Source organism: Odontesthes bonariensis, chromosome 13 (assembly GCF_027942865.1).
Source record: "Odontesthes bonariensis isolate fOdoBon6 chromosome 13, fOdoBon6.hap1, whole genome shotgun sequence".
Taxonomy (NCBI): Eukaryota; Metazoa; Chordata; class Actinopteri; order Atheriniformes; family Atherinopsidae; genus Odontesthes; species Odontesthes bonariensis.
In genome coordinates, this window is record NC_134518.1 from 22,817,165 (window position 1) to 22,839,042 (window position 21,878).

The 21,878-nt window shown below is 40.3% G+C and overlaps 1 protein-coding gene across 2 annotated transcripts in view; it reads right to left on the bottom strand.

Moving 5' to 3' along the window:
- mrpl11 (mitochondrial ribosomal protein L11) overlaps positions 1–21,878 on the bottom strand; it is a 47,539-nt gene that overhangs the window by 23,713 nt on the left and 1,948 nt on the right. For both annotated transcript variants that reach the window (XM_075481621.1, XM_075481620.1), the window contains exon 2: positions 10,582–10,760. In XM_075481621.1, the coding sequence (XP_075337736.1) occupies positions 10,582–10,704 (123 nt within the window). In that variant the 5' untranslated portion in view covers positions 10,705–10,760. The remainder of the gene's footprint in view (positions 1–10,581; positions 10,761–21,878) is intronic.

Sequence of the window (21,878 nt, forward strand, 5' to 3'; positions counted from 1 at the left end):
GTAGCATATTACATGGACTTTGTAATCCGTCATCGCTCCTATAGATATGGAAAAGAGATGCTCTCCTCCACCCTGTATCACCTGGAAGTACAAACTGGGGAGCACAACGCACTTCAAGGAGGTTTTCCGTCACTGCTTGGGTATGTTAAAAGTTTTTATCCAGGAAAATAAAAATCATTTTAATGAATCTTTGGTTAGGTTTAGGCAATAACTGTTGGAGCACATCTACCAATGATGAATACCCAAAAATCAACAATGGTGCCATTAAAGCACGAAAGACCATAGAGGTTGCGTCATTTAAACACAGGAATTTGCAGAGATTTGGCTTAAAAGAGAAAACTCCCTTCTCTAAATTCATGGCGTCACATATTGGCAACAGCTACATTGTATAATGCATCTCTGAAGTTACAATTTTCATTGTAAAAATCATAAAGAGAACATTTGAAACAAAAATAATTTTTCTGTCCAACAGCCGTCGCTGTGTTGAGATCCAGTAAATTTCTCTTTTGACAGAAGTTTTGGCAGCTTGCCCCCTCTGACTGGAAGAGTTACACGATCTAGTCCAATAAAATGCTGTCGAGCCACATTTGGCTTATCATGCACTACTATAACGGCCGACGTGGCTCGCCAGTTACTTTGCATTTTAATGTTTCTCATGTTTTTTTGTTTTTTTTTTAAAGCCAATCACCTGCCAGTTTCTGTGTATAAATGACTTGACCTCATTTATGTGTATCTTCCTAAAATACCTTTGGATTTTCAAAGTTGGAATTCTTTGAATTTGGTGTGTCCTCTTCGGGATTTAATTAACATCCCATCTTTGATATTCTACATGCACTTAATGAGATGATCAAAGGTTCTGTGTGATTTGGGTTTCTTTCTGTTTATCAGTGATAAAAATGAATGATGACACCTGACTGGGTCTTCAAGAAGGTGAATAAAGGTACCTCCTGGCCATACTTATGGGAGCTGTAACAGGTGACAATGACCATTAAATGGGTTACTAACATTTTCAGGGGCTTTATCACTCCATCCAAAAGGAACAATGATATTACGTCCTAGTTTCTCTTGTCTGGCAGAAAATCAGAGGATCGAGTTTCGAGCAAACCTGCAAATTCATGGGCCTCATCTCTGCCAAACTACGTCATCCACATTTGAACTTCAGAGACCTGGAAATGAATAATTTACCTTACTACACATTTCAACATGTGCTGTCAATGTCAAAATCATCCAACAGCATCTTTAACGCTCATAATCCATATTACTCATGAGTTTGCATTCAGACACGAACAATACGGATCTGTTTTGATACACTGTTTACAAAGGCCGAAGTACAATGTAAGTAAACTTTACAGTTTTATTCAAAATCTATGTTCGTTGTAATCTGTGCTTGTCTCAGAGTCTGTCAGTCATTTTCAAAAACAAGAAAAAAAACAAAAAAAAACAAAAACAAAACTGTCCTGCCCCCGAATATCTTTTTTTCACGAGCGATGAAAGATTACCTGTAATTCCAGATTCAGCCTTTAGTTTTAAAATTGCTCAAGATGCTTGGCATCTCTGTTTTAATGGTCAGAGCAGCAGGTGCAGAGGATATACAGTACAGTCAAGTGCCTTGTTTCCTAAAGCAGCCATGAGAGGCGTACACCTTACGTGGAAGATGTGGAACTTGGACATATGCCACGTGTCATACTCTGAAGTTACTCCACAGCTGTTGTCAGGTACACCTCCGGGGTAGAGTGCAGACTAATAAAGCATTTCATACTCTCCTGGTGTTGACAGTTCATTGGCTATTATGTAGGAGTATTACTGGCACACAAACAAAGGGAAAAGCTGGGGAACTCAGTCAAAATTTTTCAAAGCCAATTGGCCCTTAGGATAAATAACACTCATTCTTGTGAAGGCTCCGAAATCTAAAAGTCGATCAGCTGTCATCCTGAAGTCACAGGAAGCTGTGTGTTTGCATGTTTTTCTCATGCTGAATAGAAATAAACGGAAACCTCCGCTCATACTCAAGGCAGAAAAGCATGCTCCGTGTCGTTGAGTGGCACGCTGATGAGAAGCCGTCATTTATCACAATTATGCCGGTGGCCCCATCAGCCTGGATCCTCACACAGTAACTCTTTATTGTGCTGGCATGTTTTCTACCTTTAATACTGAAAGGGGTCCTGATGCGATGGGTGAGTATGTCAAGAGTTACCGTAAAAGCGTGTGATCTTGTTCAGAGTGAACGAGTTCTTTGCTCTCAGCTGCTACAAATGCACCTGCCGTCCTCTCCTCTGAGCTTTAATGGTCCCATTAATTGAGATTGAGGCTTTTTGTCAGGATGGCAGCGCTTATTCTCGCTGATTTATGCCCGATTTATAGGCTGTATGAAGACTAATGTACACTCTCCTCCACAGAAAGATATTCATTTAAATTCTCTGTGGGGAATTTCTCCTCGGTTCAAACAGACTTTCAGGGAGAAGCCACAGAGGGAAAACCACCATAGTAGACGGCATCTAACTCTTGCCTACCCTCTTTCTTTCATCCGTCTTTTCTTTGTTCACTCCACATTTCAAACACATGCATTCTAGATGTAGTCCCTAGATGTAGGCCAACTTCTCATATTTCTATTATACTGAAAGCTGTGACTGCAAATGCAGCAGCCGCTGCAAATGACTACCTCCTTGAATATGTTACACCTGTTAAGCTCTAGATACAATGCTCAGCATTTTTCCCCATCGACTCTCATAACCTGCTCCTGAAGAAAAAGTGCATAAGCTGAGATGCTATTTTCTTTCTTCCTCCACTGCCCTCTATTCTTCTCCTCCATTCACCTGGGCTAATTTCACTCTACTCCGTAATTATTCTCATATACCAAAGCTGTCAGTTTCTCGTTTTTTTTTTTTGTCTCCCATTCCTTCTTTTATTTCTCTCGTTTGTTTAAATTTGCCCCACAGCAGACAGGCAGTCTACCTCTCCCCACCTCCCTGTCAAGGGTGGTTAGTCGGAGGCAGGGGAAGAAAAAAAAAAAAAAAGTAAGGAGTAGGGGATGGCTAAGATTAAAGGGCTGGGGCCACTGCCTGAAGCAGAGCGGCTGCCATTCATTTACAGATTGCTCCACACGTTGTCAGTTCGACAGCCAACGGACACAAACACACAACATGGCGTCTTGACAATGACGTTCCAAACGGTCTAAAAAGAGGAAACTTTAAACAAACATGCGGCTTTGTTTTGTTTGACCGAGGGCTCGTCTGCAACCCATCTCACCTCATTACCCTTGATGCTGCGACAGCCACAGTATGCACATAGGTTCACACCCACCCATCCACGTTTAATGGACAGATGTCTAAATCATTCATCATAGCACACACCATCAGTACCCCGGCTATGGGAGCGAACTTCAAAGTAAAGTCTATGAAAAAGAGATGATGTAAAATAATCTTATATGCAATGCAACAGTGGAGACAAATGCATACTAATGCAGGTCTTAGATGTTGGGATGAAGTTTACCTGAGGCCGAAAAAAACCCAAAAAACAAGCCAGGCACGAATGATCAATTGATCAAAAGAAACTGACTGATGACTGCCTAATCATTTCAGTGAATTATCAAACACAGATGTAATTCATTTGGTGCTGCAAACTAAACACATTTTAGGATTTGTTGCTGTTCTGCTTTTAATTGCTATATGGAGCGGTGGAAGAGGATCTTAATTTAGTAAATGAATCAACAACACAGTGTGCAAACACTGCTAGAAGTCACACGTTCAAATCAACATTAGCATCAAAATAAAGCGAGTGGGATTAATGCAGAATGGTATATTTGGAATAATGTGTTACTGGATTATACTCAGTGATGCATCGGTGCGTGATGCCTTCTTGAAGCTGTTAATTGTGACTCATTTTCAACACTTTATGTTCTGCTAGACAGATTATGCTTAATAATAATGAATCATCATCATTCTTGACAACATCTCACGCCGATATGTTGAATCTGGAAGGAATCTTAAAGCTTTTAATGACGCACAGTACCACGCACAGTTGGTTTTTCATATATTTGGACATTCACAGCCACAGTTTTATAACAAACGTGCAATTAGAGTGCAGATTCTCAGAGCAGACTAGGATTCAAATTTGAGGAAGGGTTTAGGCAAAACCTACTTTTGCGGCAGATCAAAAGCTATTTCAAGGACAAGAGGGGAAAAAAATCATTCATTATTATTTCTAAATTAATTAACGAATAAAAAGACCTGAAGTTGATAGTGTGGCACTTGTATTTAGAAGCTGAGATGCAGTCAGAGGAGCTCTGAATGCAGGCAAAACAGGCCAAATTAATCCATCAGAGAGATAGCAGGAACATTACGACTGGTCAAATCAATTGCTGGATAAAGTCTGAGGAGAAAAAAAGAACACACTCGTGTGCTTGACAACAAAAAAGGTCTTGATGTCCACAGAAGACCTATAATTACTGAATCCTGTCCAACATTCGGCCAAATGAGGAACACTCTCCAGGATGGCGGCACATCTATAATAAAAAAGACTTCAAAGAGCAAAAACAGGGGCTTCATCACAAGGTGCAAGCCATTTATATGCCTCAAGAAATGAAAAACCAGATTAGACATGGCTCCAAAAAAAAAAGCCAGAACAACTCTGATTCATCTGTCTAAAGAATGCCATCCCAGAGACCAACCTGCACCGGAGCGGCAGGCAGAAAAAGTATGCAGAAGACTTTGAATGGCTCATGATCTGAAGCATGCATCGTCTGTCAAACTTGTGTAGGCAGTGTGATTATATGGACAAGCGTGGCTTCCAGTCACGCTGGGTAACTACTGTTCACCAACGACGTGACAGAAAACAGAAGCAGCTGGGTGGTTGTGATGTCTGCAGGGATGAGCTGTGTGCTCGGCTTCAGCAGAGTGCAGGAAAGCTGACTGGACGGCACTTTGCAGTTCAGATGGACGGTGATCCAGAACATACTGAGAGCAACCAAGCCTTTCTTTTGTTGTTGTTTTTTTTAGGGAAAGAATTGAATTATTCTGCAATGGACAAGTAAGTTATCCGATTTAAATCTACATCCAGATATGGATTCAGACTCGTGCTGACAAAACTAAAAGCAGAACAAAAACACTTTTTAGCATCTACAGGACCCAGATTTTAGGCATTAGTCACTGCCTGCAAATGATTCTTGACAAAGTGTTGCAACCCTAGACAAATATCTTAAATTAATCTCCTTAAAATAAAACTCATAGTCTGCATGTTGATTTCATTTTAAATGTACCTCTGTGCCGGACAGGGCCAGAATTATGGAAATTAAGTCAAAATGATGTAGCCGTCTAAATATTTTGGGACTTAACTGTATCCACTTCTAAAATATACGATGGTAGAATCAATACCCATGAACTATACGATCTGCTATGTATGCGGCTATAGGACACAGAGTTAAATGTCTTTTAGACAGCTGATATGACAATTTAACAACATGGCCTCTGCTTCAGGGAAACTGAACTGCTATTTCTCCAACTATATTTTCTACCGTTTAATAATTCAAAAAGTAATTGTCTGCAGATAACTGTGATGTTACTATATATACAGTCCTCAACAGAACCACATTTGTCCTTTTATTGCGCTTCAAAATGAGAAGCTGAAAATACTGATATCAAAATTAAAATTTCATACAGCAGTAACACAGAACCAAGTGTGATCTTTAAGTAAAGCACCAGAATCCAAGTAAGAGAAACTAATCACATAAAATAATTTTAGTGGAGCCTTCCATGCATTATTTAGCACGCCTCTCACTCAACCAGAATATTTTGATCGGACAGTGCGAGGAAAAAGCGCCCAAAGGTGAAAAGTACCGCACAAACAAAGACAAACCAAACTGAATATGTGCTGAAGCCGGGAAAGAAACCACTGCTCTCAGACTTGTGTGATAGATGTCACAAATAACAGACTCTTCAAATGGATCAAATTCCAACTGTGGTGTGTTTGGAAAGGAGCAGGATCCAAAAATGCCACCCACTCCCACAGATGCCGACATCAACACTCACGTCATGGTGCCAGGTTTCATATGATGTGAGGGATGGAGAGGATTATACAAAAATACATGACTTTTATTGTCTGTATCTTCCTGTATGCTCGGTATTGGTTAGCTGCCAATAAAAATGTGCAGGTTGTCAGCCAAGAGCAGGGTTTAGCTTTAAAATACAACACCATTCGACAATAAATGTCTTAAATGCCTCATTCTATGCAAAATTAGGCAATAAGCTGTGAAAGTTAATCTTCAACCAGCCATTAAAGTTAATTTATTGCTACAAATGCAAGGAGAAAAAAAAGAAAGCAAGCACCTTTAGCTTTTGGCACTGAGTGAAAGTGAGAGCGACTTTCTTCATTCTCAGCTTTGGTTCAGATGGAACGAAAAGGTCTCCTGTGTGGCTAAAGGGGAGAGAGGATATAACAGCGTCTCAAATGTGATCAGTAAAAATCTTAAAATCAATAATACATCTACGTGATAAACAGCACAGGGCTGTTAGAATTGGGTTATTAAAGTCTTTTTTACTTTGGCAGCACTTTCATTAAGTACATTTAAATGGGATGAGATTAAAGCATAAATTCACTGTTTTACATTGAGCACAGGAACATTTCTGGGTGGATTTTTGCTGTGGGGAACATCACTGGAACACGTTTCACTGGAAGATCATGATTCTTCAGAACAAACCATTTTATTCCTGTATGAACTTTGAATCATTTGAATTCATCCAATATAACAAATTCTGGCACAATGACGTAAAGCAGCAACTCCTTGGGTGAAAAATAAATGTTCTGATGAGCGCTGCCTCTGAGCTACCAATTAGCCAATCAGCGCCATGGTTGGACAAATGCTTCTGTCAAGATGCTGCTGATTGTTGTCAGGCTATGTGTTGCAAAAGGGACATTTTATTACTCACTGTCCCAGGCATGGCTGCTGAGCTCCTGAACCGTTTCTACTTTCCGCTGCTTCTCATATAAAACTCTGTTGGCATGGCTGCACGTCTGTCAGCTTAAACTGATGCAAAAGCAAGCGGATATGTTGCTCTGTACTTAAAGGTTAGAGTTATTGGTTTAGACATTTTTCTCACGGAAATCGATCAGAGCGGTGATCAGACTTGAATAAGATCATAATTTGATCTAATCTCAGGCAACTAAAAGATGATTTTTTTCTGGTAGAGAAAGAGGAAATGAGAAATAAAACAACACTGATGTGTTATCAGTGTTTAACTTTGCACAGCCGACCACATCCAGCAGAGATTAATGTGGAGCATTTATTTAGAGTCGTGTTTTTGAAGATTCCAGTATTCGTTCCAGTGATTTAGCTGCTAAAAGCTTCACTGTGTTCGAAAACATTGCACCACGAAGACGACAACTGAACCAAACAACAAAGATGCAAGTAAAAAAAAAAAAATAATGAATGTAAGGAGGCTGATGTGCTCAGCAGAGCTGAGGAGTCGAAAGCAAGTTATTTTTATTCTACACAGTCATGTGATTCTTTTTCAAAATGTAATCTAGCAGCTTTAAGGCAAACCTGCATAAGCATAACCTCTTCAGTGCTATGATGTGAAAGTCTCTGATTTCCTACACTGAATAACTTAGTGAAAACTCCCACACAAAGGAAAGACTAAGAGTCATCTGCAAAGCCACTGCACAGAGATTGCCTTTATAAATGATGCAGAATATGGAAGGAAAGGAAAACCAGGTCTAAGAATGAGCTGGAGGGAAGAGACGGGCAGAATTACTCTGAAGAGAGCTACTTGATGTAAAGCTTCAATGAGGCATCAGTAATCCGGCTTGCAAAAACTAATTTGCAGCTACTTTGAAGCGAACCACAAAATGGACTTTTGTTTTCCGAGCAAACACGCTAAATTAAATAGTTCAAGCTCTAAAAATGTAAATAAATACAAAAAACGTATTTATATTTCTTAAATACACATGTATGCTGTATTTCGTGTTACACTATATTTTTCAGGTGGGTAACCGTTGCACAGACCAGAAACAGGGAGGTGCAAGTTGAGGGTTTTGCTGTGGACCTCCCAATCCCCCCCCAACTCAAAGGTAGAGTCACACAGAATAGAGGAGTGCAAGGCATCCCAACAATCTCACAAAGATGGAAACCTTTTCCAGGAGTCGTGGGTGAAACTCTGAAAGTGAAAGGCTACAAAATACAAGCTATGATTTTGCTTTGGGCTCAGACTTTATTGTAACTGGGAAACTGTAAAAAAAAATGGAAATGGAGAGTAATCGTGTTTAAGATATCAAAGAGGGGTTTTATCTTTAGCTTCGTCCGCTCTGGAAATCAGGCCAACTATTACTCAACTAAACTATTCACAACGAGAGAGCATTTAATCAGGTGCACAATCTGAGGCCACTGAGGCTGATTATAATATCAAGCAGTGAAAAGTAGAGATGCGTTTTATTTATGCGTTTTAAACTGGTACGGTAAGTTTGAGCACATCAGGTTTTCAGTATGTGCAGACTCTGTTGTGCAGCTGGTGACAGCAGAGTGCATCACTTGGGTGGCAGCCGGGCTCTGTAGTGCTGGACAAATTAAATCAATGATTTTTTTTTTTTTTTTACACCGGTTTAGATGTTGAGCGGCTGGAATGATTTCTACTGGCAATTTCTTGCATGTGTTATGATGCATAACCATGGTAACGGGAAAATAGTTTACACGTCGAAGCATCCGATTGAGCATTCCAAAGCTCAAAGAATGCCTGGAATAAGACCCCAAATCCAGATGAGTTGAAGAGGACACGTCAAGGACGGAGAGCAGGAACAAAATGGAGAAAAAGGAGGAGAAAGTTTAAACCATTTCCTCCTTTGATCATCATGGGAAGTGTGAGATCCCCGTTAGATAAAATGGAAAAGCTTGAAACTCTGACAAGGACGCAGAGGGAATATTAGGAATATTGTATATTTAGATATTTAGAGATCTGGCTACAGGAGCAACTCTAACACCTCTTTCCTCAGCTTTAAAGGGAAGACAGAGACTTCAGACAGTGAGGCACAGTGAAGAAGAAAGGATTGAAGAAGGAGCGTCTCTGCACCTGAACTGTTGGCTGCGAGTTTCTATCCACGCTGTCTACTGAGTGAGTTCACCCGTGTTACCTGCTGATGCTGTTTGTGACATCATCAGCTAAGTTGTTGCTGGGCTACAAAAGCAACAATCCAATCCATTCGTGGGGATCTGGAAAGATTTCTACCACACCTCTCTATGCTACAATTTAACTTTAAATGTTTGTCAGCTGATTTTCTATTGTATTTATTTTTGTTATCAATCTATAACAATAGCATAAAAATAATAATAATAATAATAATGACGCTACTGCCGGTAAAAAATTAATTCTGCACCATTACAATTTCTATTAGGGTATTAATAAAGTGTTAATGAATTGACATGAATTCGAAAAGAAGTCTAAAGTAATGCTACAGATTTTGTCGATGTCACATAAGAGAAGCATGTTATTTTTTTTTAAACATTATTCCTCTTTTTTCTCACGTGCATTTTTCCCGTGTAACTCTCGTTATCTGATAGCTTTGTCCACTTCTCCATCCTCCTGTCTGAGTGTCGCTATTAAGTCACAGAGATGGATTAACTGTGATAATTGATCTGGTTTCCAAGTGTGCACCAGCATAGAAGGCTGATGAGTATCGTCCATTAAAGAGGCTAACTGGATCATTTGTATGTACAGAGCGAACCATATGGCTGCTTTCATTCCATCTTGAGAAGGACGATCAAACTTTAATCCCATAATGGCCATTAAAGCGGGAACAGATTGCACCTTTATGGTGTAAAGTAAAATTAAAATTTTGCAGGAAAAACTTTCCTAAAAAAAAAAAAAAAAAACAACACTTTTGAGATCAGAAACAAAGACAAGGTTAATGAACACAGCATCAGCAGCGAGCAGTAACATTACAGAGAGAGAATATTTTATTTACAACAAATAATAATTCTGCCTCCTCTTCACCTTTTTAATTGCTCATTATTTGAGGATAGCTTGCTTATTTTCTTATTATCATACCGGCCATCGCATTCAATTTCTCTGGTTGGAGTCGGCATTGCTAGTGAAAAAGTTGCAGCGGTGCATCCTGGAGCAATAACAAAACAAAACAAACAATGAGCCTCAGCTGGCTCTCTGGAGCAACTGAAGCGGATAAGGATTTCAGACAAAACCTTCACATGTTCAATCTGGTTTCATCCACTGGATTGTAAAGAGTGAGGCTAATGTATAGAGACAGCTGCCATTGAGGGAGGTGTTAGTGTCTTTAGGGTGGAGACTGAGAAAACGGTCGTAGATTGAGGCATTGTTTGCCACACACCTGCACTGTGGAGCTGTGCGACTAGAATAAGAATAGGAGTATGAACAGGGCTATAGGAGGTGCACGTTGAGGTGACTGAAGCCAAATAAGCAAGTGTGTGATTGGTTAAGTGAAAACAGGAAAAGATCAGGTTGTTTCGTGGCTAATGAGAGCTGTGAGAGAAAGGTCAGTTGATAAAATGAAGCACTGCTTCCACGATTAGGACAACATTCACGATTACCCTGAGCAAATAGATGGAGCAAGAAGGTAATTTACCTGTCCCAGGATGGGGCCTAGCGGGGGTCCAGGCGCCGCTTGTCCTGACCTTACTATAGCCCGGATTATACCACCTGTATCGACTTTCTTCACAGCCTTCGCTGCCTTGGAGATCTTTGACATCCTGGTCGGTCTGGAAAGCTTTAAATCTGCCTCCAAGTCAACTGAGAATCCATCAACTGAAAACACAGAAGAAAACAAACAAACAAATTAGGCTTTCAAGCAGACACGACTGCAACAAATCAGTCACACGGCGGGCTCATTAAAACATCATACACTCAAGTCGATATGAATACCCACAGGCAATACCCGTGCCATTCCCCTCTGTATTGGGTGAGTAATTAGAAAAATCTTTGCCTTCGATCGTCTCTGCGAGAGCTACTTTCCTGAAGCTGTTTGCGGATCGCAAAGCGAGATGCTGAAGGAGTAGCCAGAGTTAAAGCAAACAGCACTTCTACTGCTTCCCCTCCGTTTTAGATTGGTCACCACTAAACTCTCAGTGCTGCAGCAGAGCTTCCTTTGTATCAAGGCTCAAGAGTCAAGGGCAAATATACGGAGGAGGGGTGGAAGTGTCATCCTCACATGTGAGCATAAAGAGAGTCGGCTTTTTCATTCTACCTTAAAGTCCATTTGCCAAATTAGAAGTCAATTAGCAGAGTGGGGAGAACATCCTGAACTCATGGCCTTCCTCTGGGGAGGCAGAAGACATAAAAGCAGACCTACGATCTGCCGCTGGAATAAAAGTGACACTGACAGAGCCGTTAAAAAAAGAAAAAGGAAGATGAAAAAAGATCAATGACTGAAGCCAAGGGACAAATACAAGTTTTAAGGTTGAGCCTTGAGATTCAGGAGAACCCTGCATTCAATAAAAATAAGTACTTGAGGGGAGAGAGGAGGTCCAGCAATGATTCATTGTAGGCAACAGAGGGTATCCAATTAGATCAACAGAAGAGACGGTCCTAGAAAGATATATGGGGACCTCATGCTGCTTTGGGGGGAAAAAAAGGGATAAGCTTCTCCCAAGAAAAGTTGTGATTCTATCTCAACTGATGATTATCCAGGCGCCATTAAAGTGCAACCACCATGAGGTAATATTTGTAAGGGCATTAAGGTGATACGCATACTGCAGAGAGAGTCCCATGTGGAATTCATTTAGTCTGGATTCCCTCAATAGCAATTTTTGCTATGTAACTCACACACACCGCTACTATTCCCAGGTCAATTTCACGCTACTCACCTAATGTGTTCAGCTGCTTCACTGAAGAGAAATTATGTTGCAGTTAGGTCAGTCTTTGAGCCAGTTAGACATGCAGAGAACAATATGCTTTAAATCTTCAGTTAGAAAACCCACATCTGCTCCAAACCAATCTCAGGAATCCATAACTGGCAAGCTAAGCTAAATAAGCAGTTTGAGGGTGCATGAGAAAGTGCTACTGAACAAATACAACAGCATATTGTATCATGTACACCCAGCACTGAAGCTTGAAACTTGAATTTTGAGACCGTGCGGCATAAAACTGTTCGGACCAACATCAAATGTTCAGTGTAATTCCAATTTGGGGCAAAAGGAATAACAGTCTGCAAGTAGGGAAATGACAACTTCATGCTTTAATGCACCACAACTCCAATCTCTGTTGGAGTATGAATAATAAAACTGCAGTTCCCTCACAAAATGAAATCTCTCATCATAAGGCCAAGCAGCGAGCACTGAAGAGGAATTGACCTACATAAGGCACCATAGTGGCACTGACTGCGTGTTTCACACAGCTGGATTCAGATTTGATTCAAAGAATAAAGCAATAGAAACTCTGTTTGTGGCAGCACAATAACCTCAGTCAGAGCAGGGTTAACGTTGCTGTGAATTATCAAATAGAAGCCGATCTAATTTGAAAGGACCTGACAATTTTGAGCTACTCTTTAGGCATTTACTGGCAGCGGCATCATTGTTAACAAGGAGCACACAGAAAGAGCAATTTATTTGAGCTATGCAGAGTGAAAGCACTTTGTTCAAACATGCCTGACAAATAAAGTGCCACCAACACGGGATTTAAATTACCAGCAAAGAAAGGTGAGGCGAGCGGTAAATGTTAAAAAAAAAAAAAAAACACTCAGCAATTCAATTGTAATCTTGGGTTTATGAATATCATCTTGGGATTTTGGCATTAAAAATGTTTTATCCAGCAGCTTTAGTTGATAAATTGACACCAAAATCCAAACTCTAAATCCAACATTTCAGGCAAAATCGGGAACTCCTCAAGCTCCACTGCTGCCTGTCAAATAAACCATCATGGATGAAGACAACATCTTTGACAGGAGTAAACATGTCAATAAAACCAAGCACTGAGGTGGGAAAAAAAACCCATCTGTCATGAGAATGTGCAGGTCTGCACAAAAGATCACCCGAACTCAGACTTTCCAAGTTAAAAATGTCACATTTTACCACCTAGTCACTGCTGTAAATGTGAAATTTCCTGAAGTTTGTCATGGAACAGAAACGGCAGCTTCTGTCCTGTGTTTCAACATAATTAAAACCGACTGCTTTTCAAGGATAAAGCTGACTTTGATTAAAGAATTTAATCAGCTTGCTATCATAACTGTGGGCTTTACAGCACCAGTGAAGCCCGCCGCTGCGTTTCTGTTTAGGCTGTTCACTTTGTTCTTCATTAGGGAGGGAAGCTAACATCAACAAGGCTTCTAAATCGGTTATTTATTCAACAGTCAAGGTTACAGATATTGATCCTCTATAAAATGACGTTTCTGAAAAAAATGTCTTTTAGAGTTCTCTTTGGTTTGACAGTCTCAGACTCAGCTCAGTATAAATGATCCTGATGTTATATTAGCCCGGGGGAGGGAGGGGGGGGGATTAAGTCTTCTTCCTCTTCTCTTTATATCTTTCATATCTTTTTTTGCTGCGGTCTGATGAAATAAAAGCGGAATATAAATTGATTTCTCTGTGGGATCCGGCTTTGTACCTGCAACTGCTCAGAATCCAGACTTGTTCAATAACCTTTGTTACACATTACATGCCTTCTCGTCTCCATATCGCTGCTAAATTAAAATGGAGAAAATGAAGTGAGATATTTCTCAGAAATACAGACTCTGTGTTGCCACGTGAAGAATCAAATATTAGAATCTCAAAGGAACATCCTGGCCAGGATTTAAGTGAAAATGCGGTTCCGTGAAAATGGCGTCTCATGTCTTCTCCCTCTCAGAGCACTTTTATGTAGTTCATTTCTCATTCTTCACAGTAACCCTCCTTTGCAGGCTGTTGAGGAGTCAAGCTCAAAATACAGCATTTATTTGTGGGATCTGGCTGGTTTGGCGCCAACTTGAGCACTTACAGTATCATTTTAGAGTGGAAAAAGTTAGCTTAGCACACTAAAAAAAAAAAAAAAACTCTAATATATATACATATACATATATACATATATACATATATACATACATATATACATAGGCTTATGTATATATGTATGTATGTAAAGGAACATCAAAATTAGCAGCATTTCTTCATCAAAATGATCAAATTAATCAGATTATTTGAACGTCACCAGTGCGTTATTTAAATCCATTATTATATATATAATATATATTTTATATATATATAAATATATAAATATAATATACATATATATACACACACACACAGCCATCAAATTCTGCACAAACTTTAAAAGTTGCCCAGATACTATATATATATATATATATATAAATATAATATACATATATACACACACACACACACACACAGCCATCAAATTCTGCACAAACTTTAAAAGTTGCCCAGATACTCTGAATGTCCTGAGGTTGCCATTTTTGCAGAGTGGAATGTCTTGACAACTAGATGGATTGCAGTGGCATTTGATACAAATATTAATTATTCCATTTTTTGCCACAGGAGAAAATCTCCAGACTTTTGTAGTAAAACAACAAGCAGATCAGAACTTTGGCGTTCATTATTACATCGACAAGATAATTCACAAAATATAAACATACGTCTGTTAACTTGTTACACAGCCTGAATAAAAAATGCACACGGCGGATATGATATGTCCACAGCAAAGGACACGCAGCAGGTAACAACTCATCCTTTAAAGGGCAGAAACTCTAGCTGTCAATGATCTCTACGAAACGACAGAAAACAAAGTGAAAATATGACGTTTTCGTCAGTTTCATCTTATTTACAGATAGGTGACAAAACACGATGATGATAACTACTCTCGATTGTCTCACATAATCAATGAAAAGAATAAATATTCGATTGTACTTTTCTAAGCAAATGTGACAAAGTGCTTCACACAGCAAAATATCAAATCAACTAAGACAATACAACAGGGCGACATTCCAATCAATTGTTAAAAAGAAATATCAGAGAAGTCGAGTTAAATCAGGAAAGGCTCTCCAATACAAGTACGCTTCAAGGACAGTGGGTCCGGTTGAATAGTCCGTTTGGCTTTGGCACCTTCCAAACCGAGTGACACGACCAGGAAGTAGATCAGCAGCAGCCACGATAAAAGCGCTTTGAATTCTCCAAATGCTAAGGAAAGGAGCTTCAAATGCTTATTTTAATACTCCCTTTAGCACAGGATACACTGGACCATCCTTTGTGAGAGAAAGCAGATAATTCCATGACAACTGCGTGCTTCATGCTCGACTGTTCTTATCTGGTTGTACCAACTGTGTGGTTGAATATGAGGACAGGAGGCTGAGCTGCCTGCGACACCAATATGTTTCAGTTTTTAAATCACAAACCTTGATAATAAACAAATATTATACATTGTCTCTAATACAATAGATATGCAATAACTTTAGGGTGACAACATGATGAGATTGCATTTGACAAAGTATCTAAAGCAGTTTTTGTAGATTCAGTGCTGCAGACCCACGTAACATCAAGCATGGTTGTCTTTTCCTAAGTCCCGATGAAATTCTCTGACCACCTGTCCTTAACCCCATGACGTCTTCCATCGAAGTCAAGGAAGAGAGCTCAGGATAAGATGATAGGAGTGACTATTCGACAGGACAGCTGACTTGTTCTCCTCAGACAGTTTGCTCCAGAGTTCGGGGGCTTTGCGACGGTCACTTCTGGTCTCCGTGTCTCTGGAAGCAGTGAAAGTCCTCAGCCTGAAGATCTCAGTCTACAAATTCTCAGTTCTGAAAGTTCAGATAAATGAGAAGATGGCCATGTAGGGCTTGAAAAGCCAATATTAGGATCTTAAAATCAATTCTAAAAGATACCGGGAGTCAATAAAAGGAGAATGAAACACGATAAATGTGTTTTCTTTTCTTCATTCGCCTTGTAATGACTTGATTTAAATGTGACAGTCCTCCTACTGGCTGGTGCTTTCCTGTCATTTACTCGACAAAGCCGACGTTGGTATTTCTATTTCTGAATCAAATCAAGTCTCACAGGTTACCAAACACAACAGACCAGCTCCTAACGTTGGTGTCCTGTGGAGTTTATGCGTCTGTGGGTCAGACTTATCAGGCAGGTTGTGGCTCTTCGGTTTATGTTCACATGGAGTCATAACTTCAGCATTGTCACCAACAGCTGAGGATTTCATTCATCTCTGCTGCCACGCTTTCTATTTTTCCTTTGACTTTCTTTTTTAACCGTCTCTCATGGTATCTGCATCTTAGCTGATAATTTCCCTGCCCTGATTAGAATGGTTTCATTTGACAGACTGAATTTATTCCAGCAAGCCTCTACTCGGGTCTGCTCCGAAACGCACGATCCATTACCTGATATTTCCTGTCCCGAGGGTGTAATTTTGTCATACTCTGATACGAACTGAAGTGTTCTTTTTCTGGCTTCATCACTCAGTCTCAACAGAAAAATTATTTTTCCCTGCTTCCATCTTATCAAACAGATAAAAACCAACCAAATCCCTTTTCAAAAACGGGATTTTCGGGATTTTAATTCAGAAGAAAGGATAAAACTCATTGTCATTCTCTAGATAGACTCTGCCAGTCTCGTCTGATCAACTCTGAGATTGGAAGTCCATCTAGTGGCTGTACTCACCTTTACATTTTATGCGAGATGTTTAGCTGAGAGACTAATTCACAACGAGTTAGTGTGCGACCCCTTAGAGCACCTCTGTCACTTCCACATGACCCTGCTGCCGAGCATACTCAAGATAACCAGGGAGAAAAATACACTGAGAATAACTTTGCTCCCTGTATATGAAGAGAAAAAGAGCCCAGGCTTATTAAAATTATACCACAATTTAGATTTTCTGCACTAAGGTTTGAACACCATTAGATTCACAGTAAACAAGGGGTGTCCTTGAATACATAAAGCGAGTGAATCTCTGTTAACAGCTAAATACACAGCACAGAAAAGACCTCCACTGGCAGCAGGGAACTCTAGGACGCAGCATCTGCTTTGATGGCACCATGTTATGAGTAAAGAGCTACAGATTGTAATCAATGAGCCCCTTTCAGTGATTATACAGAACAAATGTAATGGACCGTGTTCATTCGCAGAGCCACACGAGACGTTTTCATTGAGATCACGAGACAACAGCAGATATAAACCTAAAGTTAGGCAGTCATATGTCAATGCTGTTCAGCCACATTAGTATTCATCCCATCAAACTCCGGCCCTGGAGCTATTGATTGCTGAATGCCAAGTGCTAAAGGCCAGTCAAATAAAATGAAGAACTCAGAAAGAGTCTGAATGATCCCCCTCAAGACTGGAAAAGGGGACTTGCACAAGCCGGTTTAACCCACATCTGAACCTGCCCATCTCATATCCAGCAGCTCCAAGCTCAGCTGCGCATCTCAGGACTAAACATCTCATTCCTTCCTCAATTTAAGTCATAAATTAATTTTACACCAAAGCGTCTGATGTTACATCAGATCTCATTAGTTTTAATCTGGGAAACGAGAAGAAAGCAGCAAGAGCTGTTTCACATCAAATTTTCAGTGAGCAGTTTGGCTTAAAACATACATTTTGATGGAGATATTACTACTTTATATTCATGCCCTACTCTTATCTGATGCTCCTCCCGAGCAGAAAGACGTTTTATCGCCGCCTCGGAACTGCGGGATGAATGTTTTCAGCGTTCAGCATGTTTTGCTATACAAAACATGAAAGCATTATTTCCCACTTCACATGCAGACCACGTATGTCCATCTACTATCAGGCCACGTGTCTCATATATGGAACAGTTCTGGCATTCATTTGCTAGATGTCTTTTAATGGAAACACAAGGACCAACATGCGTGACGAACAGGCTGATTTATTACTGAAAAACGAACTTTTCTGGTAGGGAAACAATGCAAATGAGAAGTTTCCCAAGTAATGTCAACAAAAATGTAATTTCTGCTGTGATCTGCAGCAATCCAATGACTGCGGCATCTATGAAAAGCAAACACTGGCTGACATAAATGGAGAGCAGGGACATAAACGTTAGCGAGACAGGATTGCAACAGGAGGCTCGCCATTTCATCTCCAAACATTGTAAGAGAGGCCCCTGCCCAAACCTCATTAATAGCTGCCCTCTACCAAGGTCCTTAGCCTTATGGGAGATTTTTAATAAACTAAACTATATATAGAACAGAAAATAATACAATACTGGAATCAAGCTCTTCACTAAGTCTATGAAGACAGGAGGGTGTACTTAGTTAACGAGATATGTTAAAGTTTTCACTGTCAGGAAGGCGTCTCTGTTTTAACCTGGCTAGATAAACATACGCTGAACATAAAACCTGCTCCAGAGCAGTTCATATTCAGAGTTTTTGGATTAAATTCTCTGGAAAAAGCTCCATCCTTTCACCGATTCTTCTCCGGATGACATCCGAGACAGAAAAATCCGACCGAAACAGTATCTAAATGGCTTTACTGATGCAGAATACAAGTCAGATTGTCAAATAACTAAAAGAAAGTCAATAACTCATCCATCATCTTACAAGCCAGTGAGTGTACTGCATGCGGACATTGATCAAATGGTGGCAGTTTAATCGACAAATGTTAGTTCGATGACAACTTTAAACATGTAATCCACCATTTAATATGAACTAAAAGTCAACAACTTACATGCTTCTCAGCTCAGGTTATACGCTATATCCAAACCTGTTGAGTTATGCCACTAAAGGAGTCTTTCAGTTACAGTTAAACAAATTGGAGACTGTATCAGGTTGCCATGGACACCACGTATTCAGTTGACAAAGTCCATTGAACAGTGCTAATATTGGATCTACCATTGCTTAGAAAGTTAGTCTGTTTTGCAGAATATTGAGTGAATAAATACTTAATTTTACTCTGATCTGGTTAAAAGATTGGATTTCCATGTTTAATGAGACACTCGGTACAGCTACAGGCACAGGTGAGTCGAGCTGGAGTTCCAGCTGTCTGATAAAAAGTCTAATAAAAGAAACGGAAAAATATGTGAATGAGAGCAGCTCTACGAGGAATTCAGCTGTATTAGACTTACGCTTTAATGTTTTGGGTTTTTTTGTTTGTTTTTAAATACAAAAAGATGGAACTTCGGAGCATGTGCAGCGCACCTAAGCCCAACTGAGTCTAAGTGTGTTAGTTCAGCTTTCTGAGCTTCGGTTTCACGCCGATCAATGAATATGATAACTTCCAGCGGTCATTGAATTATGTCCAGAGGAAGCATCAAATGGCGCGCCCAAAGCCCCATTTCGTGAGAGCACACACAAATCATCATCAGAAAAGCCTGTGTTGACAAAGAAAGATCATAATGATCATCAAAGTATCTTTTATCTCTGACCCAGCTAACAAAGAAAGCCTGCCTGTGTTGGACTGTTTGGTGTAGAAAAAAAAAAACCAATACATTTTTTTCCCCATTTGACTATCTGAGGAAATAACCGTTTCAGCTCTTGTATCCAGACATGATTAGCAGCAAGAATATTCATCAGCACAGAGGGGTATGTTTATTCAGCTCACACTATGTTTTCAATCCTGATCTACTGTCCTGTTCTCACACCTGCTCATGCAGCATCTCTCAGGATCTTTTTTTCCCTGCTTGTGTGTGCGTGTGTGTTTGAGTGTATAACAAGGACAAGAGGAATAGCGGCCAACTCCAGATGCAGCAAACCAACCAATAGAATGTGTTCCCTGCCGCGGTGAAGAGGAACGTCAGCCGCAGTGAAACCGACTCTTCTGTAAACCTCAACCAAAGAGTGTCACACCGGTGTTACAGGGAAAAATAAAAAATCCGGCATTGGGGAAAACATTTCAAGCTCCACTGGAGGAGGACAGGAGGAGATGAAAGTCTTACAAGTAGAACTTCAGAGTCTACTTGAGTTCAAGAAATAATTGGAGAGGCTGCGCTGACAGGTGTCCAGACGGACGCTCCTCTTGAGCGATGCTGCTCCAGGCGCATCAGTTACTGAGACCCATGGCACAGACAGTGATCCTCTGCCAGGCGCATCAGGAACTCGAGCCCCCATCAGTGATGCATTCACAAGCACACCAGCTGCTGCAGTTACACTTAGCTTCCAAATGTTGGAGAGCTATTCTGCAGAAGCACCAAATCCCTTTATACCCATTTTTTTTCCATCTATGGGGACCTGAGGGCTTTTGCCATCATTTCACAAAGCAAAAATTGAAAAATAAAAACAATACTGATTAAAAAAAAACAACTCAAAAGGGGAAATTATCATGCAGCATAAAAAACTAAAACAATCATCACTAACATAATAGAACATAATTGTGTAGTCGTTGCTGTGTGCAGGGATGACCGTCCTTTGTTTGATCTATTATGTAGAGGGCGTGCAGTGTTGTTGAGCAGCTTTCACAACATTTTTCTTTGTTTGATCAGCTCAAGGGGCTCCGTAGCAGTCTCCAGCACAGAGCCAGCCTTCTAAATATGTTTAAATATTATAGTTACTGTGAATTACACATTTTAAATTAAAATCACTGGATCTATTATCATGCGTTTATTTTAAGTTCAATGAATTTCCTAGCAAACAGTTTGTGGACTGTGAAAACAAGATATTTTGGTAAGAATGGAGGACATTTGGTGATATTTTGCTTCCTACACAAGGTCAAAAGGCCTTTTTTAGAATACTTGTGCACTTCCATTAATATAGAGAGTGATTTCTTACTTTATCTCAGCAATATGCCCCGTTTGCCCACTGGAGACGACACGACTGGCTCACACAGAGTCCTAAACTCAATCCCACTCGTCACCTTTAGGACAAACCTGAACTGAATTTCAGGTCTAATAGTTCAACATCAGCGTCCAACCTCAGACGCAGCCGAGGTTCTTTCGGCTGAAATGGAAAAACCTCACTCTTCTAATGTGTTTTGCAGCAATTTCAAAGGTACTGTGTTCAGCTATACATAACACCTTTAACCACGTAGTCTCAAATAATCTCCTGCTAGCTGCTGAGTGCCAACAGTACAAAAATAAGAGAGCTGATGCACAGGAAAAAAAAAGTGCAGCTGCCTCCTGGATCATTTCTATGCTGATGGGTGAAAAGTTGACTAGAGAAGCACACAAGGGCCAATCACTGCCGCTGGGCTTCAACCCAGGACCTTGTACTTGAATAGCGATGACTTCCAGCCAAAACACCCTGCATGTATTATGTCTGCTTCCCTGCGATCAATTCCCAGGGAGGCTGTTTTCTTTACATGCTCTTCTGAATTACACTTCCCTCCCCCATCATTTTAGAATTGCAAGACAGGATGTGCTATAAACAGCCTGTACTCGGATTAAATCTTGAAAAATCGACAAACACCAACAATAAAGAATAAGCAGCAGTAGAATGAGGAAAAACATATTGCTGATTTCAGATCATTTCTCAAATACTTTGCAGGCGAGCAGTTTTTGTGTGTGTGCGTGTGTGTGTGTGTGTGTGTGTGTGTGTGTTGTGGCCACATAGCTTTCAGGGGTTTCTATTTTTAGTATTAGAACACAAAACACATAAAAACCGCTGACTAGAGGTCAAATAGAAGCTCACCTGAAGCTTTTATCTTTCAAACCGCATCAGGACATGTAAGGTTTTAGACCTTGAACCGGCATTTGTATGGCCCGGGTGTGCAAGAAGGAGCTAAATTCATTGTTTCTGTAATCGCTAACAATGCAACAAGAGAAAAAGGAGCAAAAACAGTCAGGCAACAGATTTAGATGTTTCCACAAAAAGAACAAATATCGCAGCCATCTCCGGGCAACATGTGAACACAGCAGCAAGGCAAGTGTGAAGGCAGCCGATATGTGACAGAAACCACTGTGAACTCTCTGAGGCCATGAGCGTCCCTGGGTCTGAGCTCCTGCTGCAGCTGGGCATCACATTCAGAGCACTGGGGGAGCATCAACAATATA